Genomic DNA, 7211 nt, shown 5'->3' with positions numbered 1-7211 from the left:
CAATCCCCCCAGCACCAATATTACCTACACACCTCACAGACCATCCTGGGAACTTTGACCCCAAATATTCCACCCAGATTCCTTGGAATTATAACCTCACCCAGCCCCTATACAAAATTTCTTCAATCTCAGCTTGTCTGCACCCAGGCAGAAAAATTCCAGCCTTTTACTCACATAAAGCCCATTTTCTGGGTGGTTTCTCATGTACTCTTCATAACAGTTATCATATTGGACAGGCAGGTATGTGGCATTTCCATCATCACAGAAAGTTCTCTTGGCTAGGGCTGCCTCCAGATTTTCTCAGAGGTTTGTCCCATCACTGTCTCCTCCAGGAGGACCCTGTTCCCTTCTTCAAGATTTCAAGGCTTTAGGACTCCACATTGTATGCTCACCTCCCTTTGTAGGAGTGGAGCCAGCCTGGACTCCCTGTGTCCCCTGAGGAGTCAGCCTTCTCCCTAAAAACTTACAAGTCCAACACTCTCCTTCCTAACTTAGGCTTACAGGGGCAAGAACGTCCTTTCTCCTCCTGGAACTTAAAGACACGCTCGTTCTCAAAATGTAAAACCTCTAAAAGGTAAGGAGAAGACAAGTGTCTTCCTCATTCTTCTTAATGCATTCTCGTTCTGATGAACTCATGGGAAAATGACTCAATTCATTCCCCTAAGGCTGCCTTTTCCTGGCTCACAGGCTGAACCTTTGCTCTTCCATCCAAGGAATTAGAGGACCCGAGGTCCATAGCTAAAAAGGGCCTCAGAGAGCCCCAGGTGCAGCCTCTTCTGGTTGCATAACAGGGAGCAGGCCCCAAGAAAGATCAGGACCTAAAGCACAGCTGGGACTTAGACTCAGGTCAGTTCAACAATAAAACTTAAACTGTTGCTGTGTAAGGAGGGAGATCCTGGGCCAACTCAGCTAGCCAGGAGGGCCTGAGGGGGTGGGCCAGGAGGTCGTGATGAGTGATGGAAGAAGCAAGCAGAAAGAAGTTAGGAACATGGCACATAAGATGTGACCTTATTCCGTGCTCATGGTACAGCTTGGGCACTGACTGTGGGTCTAAAAATTCTAGTCTAAGAAGCTCTCACTTGTAAGAAGAGCTTGTTAAGATCTTCTTAAGGATTTTTATTCAAGACATATACTAGGAATTGTGTACACAACTCCACGGGATGAATGGCTTTCACTTTCAAACCTAAGCAAGTAGAACCCAGGCAGAGAGACTGGTCTTTGGGTTTCAAATTTCAGCCTTTGGTATCTATAGTAGTTCCTGTTTTTGAGGCACAGCTCGCCCTCTAGTGGAAAGGGCTGAATTTTCAGAAAAACAGTAAATGGTTTTACCCTCCGAAGATGGCTCATTATTTGAAATTTTGTTTATTGCATATTCTAGGAAATTTATTTTCTTTTTTTTTCTCTCTTCCAATTGGCTATTTCAGCTGTGGTGGAATAGTCTCACAGTGTTGAGTTTTTGACACTGGGAGAGAACAACAATTGGGTATGTGCAACACAGAGAAACCCTGCCATGGACCCACTATCACACCAAGATCCTTTCTGGGAGTGACCCACAGACCTCCTGCATCAGGGTCCTGCAGGAAGCCTGCTAAAGTGCATACTCAGTTGTGTTTCTCAGATTGCAAGCTCAGTCTCTGGCACTGGCCTGGGATCTGCTTTTGCATGAACTCCAGATTGATTCAGATGCATATTCAGTCCAGGAGCTCTGGGCCTGGAAACTTTCTCTCAGCTATATGGAAACCATCTTGTATATATTTACTTTCCCTCTCTGCATCCCTGCAAGGACACTGTTACCCTTCCAGGCTCACTTATATGCCACCTCCTCGGTGGGACCGTCCTCAGTCTTTCTTACAGCTCTCATCAGAATCCGATGAAATGGGACCAGGCCTGTAGCCCAGCATGTAGCAGATCCTTGACTCAAATTTCAGTTAGAAGATGGCAGGTGAGATATTAAGTACCTATAGTAAGCACCCAAAGCCATCCCAGCCCTTTTCAGAGTGCCATGTGGAGAATGGAAGCCAACAGGCCCATGGCCAGGACACTGTGAAAAGTCTTATATGAACACACACCTTTCTCTCCCTGGGGGTAGATATATTCCTGTCCCCAAGGAAGTTGAAAGGTGGTGTGTGTGTCCAGTGCCTAACTGGTCAGAGGTTTCTAGTGAGCATTTCCCAACCGGAATTGTTGGCCCACCTTTCCATGCCTTTGTTTCCCCTCCTTGCAATGAATGAGCTGGAGCTGAGGAGAAGGAATAGCACTGCAGGAAAAGGTCTTACATTCAGAGGGTGAGAGCTTCCCTGACTTCACTTCTTTTTCATCCCAGCTCCCATTGCCACTTCCCACTGGCCGAACTGGGCCAGGAGCAGCCCTCAGTCGTACTGCTGCAATGAGGGTGAATGGGAAACAGGAGGAGGGAATGCACCTGTAAATAGGCTCCCCACAAGTCCCTGTGCCTCCATCCTTCCAGCAGGACAGCTTCTCACCTTCCCATCTTCCCACCAGTTCTTCTCCCTCCCACGCTGCACTGCCCAGGACATGGGGCTCCTCTGATGGGAAGGGGACTCCTTCACTGTGACTAGGCCCTGAGCATAGGACCTAGTGAAATAATAAATACATATTATTTTAGGTCATGACAGTGATATTTTGTGGCATTGCAACAGAAAACTAACACACCAAGTGAGAAGACTCACTAATGTCCTTTTCCAAACCATACAGTCCCATTGCAAAAGATGGGATGATAAACAACTCTGGGCCTTATAGTTGGTTCTTTCTCTTCTTATTTCTTGCTCTGGCTGAGTCACAGCTGCCAGGGGCAATGGCCAGGTGTGTTTTTCTGTGTAGCAGGTGCAGCTGCAGCACAAGGGAAATACTGAAGCTCCTAGATAGAGTCTGTTGATATACAGGTACTCCCATGACCTCCTGAGAGGCTGGACTCAGGGTGCTTTGGGGTTAAGGAGGGCAAGTGGACTCATGACTGTGGCACCTTCCACCCTCAAGTGACACAAATGTGGGCAACTGCTAACCAGGACAGTAACACTGGCATCCCTCTTTTGATGTCATTTTATTTCTATTTATGCAGATTGGTGAGGGAACTTCCCATAGATTCTTCTGGAAACTGTCAGGATATAGGGAAGATGATTGAAAAACTTGCATAGATTGGGATGCCCACACTTTGGACTTTCAAGACCTAAAACACAAAACAAAACAAAATGAAATGAAACAAAACAAAATGAAATGAGACAAAACAAAATGAAATGAGACAAAACAAAACAAATGGGACTTCTAAATTGAGAGCACAAATTAATGTCTTGGTGGCTCCCAACCCTGGCTTCAGAATTGCCTAGGGAGGAAATTAAATAAACTTAAAAATTAGCGCATAATTTACATACAATAAAGTACATAAACATCAAGGGTGCAGCTTGAACATTTTCACAAAAGAGGCAGGCCTGTGCAGACATCTCCTGATCAGGGGTGAATGCTGTGTCCAGCCCTCAGAAGTCTCATTCCTGACTCTTCTGACACATCCCAGCCTCTTCCCTAACTCCACCAAGGAAACTGCTGTTACGATTTCCAGTATCAGAACAAATAAGTTGTGAATGCTCATAGACAGAAACCCAGGCCCTTCTAGGGAACACCTGCCCTGATGATCCATGGGAAGCTCCAGCAGGGGCATTTCAGGGCCCAGGTGGTTCTGATGTGCCCTTAGGCCTGAGAAGAGCTCATTGGTTTATGGTACAGTCCCTTTCCTTGCCAGGGCCTCGGGAGGCCGTAGACCTCCTTGAACTCACAGCCCAGAGTCCCTCCTTCGATCTCTAGCCATTTCTGAATTGAGCTATGAGAAGCTAGGAGTGGTACTGAATCTGCCTGCTTGTTGATACCACCCCTAAGGTTAGTATGCTCAGTCTTCCTTGATGATTAGTACAGGGAAGGTGGCCCAGGCCATGGACTAAAGGGGGAGTGATGGGTTTCCAGTAGGTGCCAATCAAGGAACCGGTAGCAAATACATCTGAGTAAGCCCCCTAACACACACACACACACACACACACCCTTTAGCATTTATAAAATGAATCTGGTGGGCACTTCATCAGGTGATATAATTTGGGTTATGGTTATCAATATCCCCAGCTTTTCATTCTAGAATGTTTCTTTTCAGCATGTTTTGAAGTCATAATAATCGTTAAGGAACTATGAAAACTGCTCTTTGTAATTTGAAGGCAGGGATTTCCAAAAGGAGGTGAAGGAGAGAAGGAACAAAAAGGAAAAGAAAGAGAGAGAAAAAAGAAAGAAAGATGATAGATGATAGATAGGTAAGAGACAAAGATGAATGCTTACATGGCTTTTGCAGTGTGGCTTGATGAACCCAAACTTTTGTGTGATCTGGTTGGTCTTGAACTCCTGCCACCTGCCATTCACCAGGGCCTGGGCTCTGATCTCATAATTCACCAAGCGCTCTGTTCTCAGGCTGACTGTGCTGCGCTCACAGATCGCGGAGGGCGACTCCAAGTCTGTGTGTCTTATTCTCTGCAGAGACAGTGGTGGCCCACCCCAAGTAGACCTGTGACCTGGGTGCCCAGAGTTAGTGAAATCCACCACCGGTTACAGTCCCTTGTGTCTTATGTGTGCAAAGAGCAAGAGGGTATTTCCCTAAGGCCATTTCCTGAGGGCCATCATTTCCTGAGGGCCATCGCTGAGCCCAGTGGCATTTGAAATTTCACTGTACACATATCATTGGCCAACCCAGAAAAACATCAAGTCAAGGCTCACTTTCATTTCTTTGCTAGAACAAAAAAGTCAACACAGTGTTTGTATGGGCTTTTTGATAAATGCTATTACACAATTCATTTTTCATCCAGTAAACCCATTCTATGGGGAATGATGCAGTGACAGGCAATCAAGAATGGAGGCCCAAGGAAAAGAAGTGACTTCTTCTAGGGAGCATGAGAAAGCAGTGGCAGTACATAATGATTACATTCATTGTAGGGGGTTTGGACATGTACATACCACATATTAATTCCTTTTTGAAGCTAATGGCAAAGCTGGAACTAAAACTTGGATTTCATCATTTGTTCATGCATTCATTTATTCATTCATTCATTCATTCATTCAATCAATCAGTCATGGAAGCTCCCTTGGTACAGAGGATGGCAGTGGTCATGAAAAAAAGATGAATGCAATATGGTTTCCTTAGGGAAATAATAGTTTGCATAAGAGATGCCTCTAAGCAAATCCTAACTGGAACGTGCAATCTTTCACTGCAGCTGTTAATGAGGGTGTCATCATCATCACCATCATCAGCTAACATAATAGTGTTGACCTTGGAGTGTAGGCAGTGGTAGAGCACAAGCTAAGCATGTACAAGGTTATGGGTTGAACTAAAGTGCCAAGCAAAAGACAAAACAAATAAAATGCTTTCTGGGTCAAGCCTGTTCCAAACCCTTTGCATAAACAAACATGTTAGTGTAATCATTTAGGGCCAGGGATTTAGCTCAGTGGCATAAGCATCTGCCTGACAAGAGCGAGGTTGCCAAGTTTGACCCCTGGCGCCCCCCACCCAGTGAAAATGGGTCCTGTTACTGTCTCCATTGTAAAGGTGGATATTCACGGAATTTGCTGTGTTTATACAGTTTGCCAGGCAGTCTGACTGCAACTCTATTGCTGCCCTGAAGTCATCCATTACCCTTCTGACTTCTCAAGTGTCCCATCCCCTCTCCCACCTGTGGCAATTATGCATTACCTCTATCGGAGAATGACAATCTACAGAATGTCACCCATCATATATACTGAGTCCCAGGTGTGAAGTCAAAAGATGAATTAAATCACCATTTACCCACAGGGGTCTTTCTTTCTTTCTTTCTTTCTTTTTTTTTTTTTTTTTTTGGTACCAGGGACCGAACTCACAACCTAGAGCTTGCCAGGCAGCGGCTTAGGCCGCTGTGCTAAATCCCCAGCCCCTACCCACAGAGGTCTTATGAACAGCAAGTCACTACATGTTGAAATCCTCATCAGCTACCCCTGCCTCCAGAGGTAGTTGTAAAAGTTAAATGACATCACAGGGATAAGTGTAAGTAGCACATATAACACATATAAAATATTAATTAGTTATTAACTCAGAGTCTAGTGAATCTAAATATCTGCTGCAGAGCTATATCTTTTTTTGTGTTCGATCTTTCTTACCTGCATGTAAAAACTGTAAGAGGTAGTGTCATGTTTGATTCCTTTTAACTCAAAGAAGAATCCGTATAATGAAATCGTCTTTGAGTGAGTGGTGTACTCCTACATTGGAAAAGAGAAGCAACAAGTGAAGAGAGGAAATCTTCAACATGTAAAGGGAAATGAACAGAGGAAAACAAATTCTACTGATGACAAAGGCGACTCATTTGATCATTGGTTTAAAAGAAAAGATACAATAACAATTTTATCCTAGGAAGTACAGAAAAAGCCAAATTGTAGTGACTTCAATTTTTGGCAGGTGTGAACATTAATCCTGATTTGTCAATTTCAGTGGATTAAGAAATGCCTAGCACAATGCTGGCAAACTATTGCACTAGGCATGTAGAGCCCTTTCTGTCCGCTCACAAGCCAAGTCACCCCAGTGGCTGAGGGTCTACTAAAAGCTTGTACGCACAGGCTTGGAAAGGAGCAGAGGTGCCAGGTGGTGATGTTATGGGCTGAGACTTACTAGCTGCAACTCGTCTGAAATTTTGTGTGACTGCTCAATCTGCTATCAAGGATCTACATTTGTTTGTACTGGCTGTGAATTTTAATACATTCTTTTTTATTGATACAAGATTTTAGCTTTGAGTTTTCTTATGAAAAATTTAAATTTAATATCTAAGATTCAGCAAAGATGCATTATAATTAAGAGACAGATCATTTTAATGTTATGCTGCCCCCTATCATACTTGAAACTACAGCATTATATTTCATTGTGAAAATTTTATGAAAACAACAAGGATATATACACTTGAACTTGTGATTTTAGCAGAATCACCCACAAGGTAGGAAATGACTCAGATGCTTTCTCTGGTGGCTGGTGGTCAGTGGAACATGGCCCCCTTGCACTGGTGGTCAGGAAATTCAAGAGGAAGCACAGCTGAGAATCACTGCCGTAGATTGTTGATCCGGCGAATATCCAATTCTTTTGTGTTAAGTAATAGTGATAGCTATTTTTAGTATACAGATAGATTTGTATTGGGTACTTCTTCATGTGT

The 7211-nt window shown here is 44.0% G+C and overlaps 1 protein-coding gene across 1 annotated transcript in view; it reads right to left on the bottom strand.

Moving 5' to 3' along the window:
- Positions 1 to 3045: 3045 nt before the first annotated feature.
- Btbd16 (BTB domain containing 16) overlaps positions 3046 to 7211 on the bottom strand; it is a 67312-nt gene continuing 63146 nt past the window's right edge. The window contains exons 14-16 of the mRNA XM_003479626.2: positions 6175 to 6273; positions 4333 to 4521; positions 3046 to 3187 (exon numbers count right to left, since the gene is read on the bottom strand). Of these exons, the coding sequence (XP_003479674.1) occupies positions 3119 to 3187; positions 4333 to 4521; positions 6175 to 6273 (357 nt within the window). The 3' untranslated portion in view covers positions 3046 to 3118. The remainder of the gene's footprint in view (positions 3188 to 4332; positions 4522 to 6174; positions 6274 to 7211) is intronic.

This window comes from Cavia porcellus, unplaced genomic scaffold (genome assembly GCF_034190915.1).
Source record: "Cavia porcellus strain 051 isolate PalLab524CR breed Dunkin Hartley unplaced genomic scaffold, mCavPor4.1 scaffold_2, whole genome shotgun sequence".
Classification (NCBI taxonomy): domain Eukaryota; kingdom Metazoa; phylum Chordata; class Mammalia; order Rodentia; family Caviidae; genus Cavia; species Cavia porcellus.
This window is presented reverse-complemented; position numbering and strand designations above follow the sequence as displayed.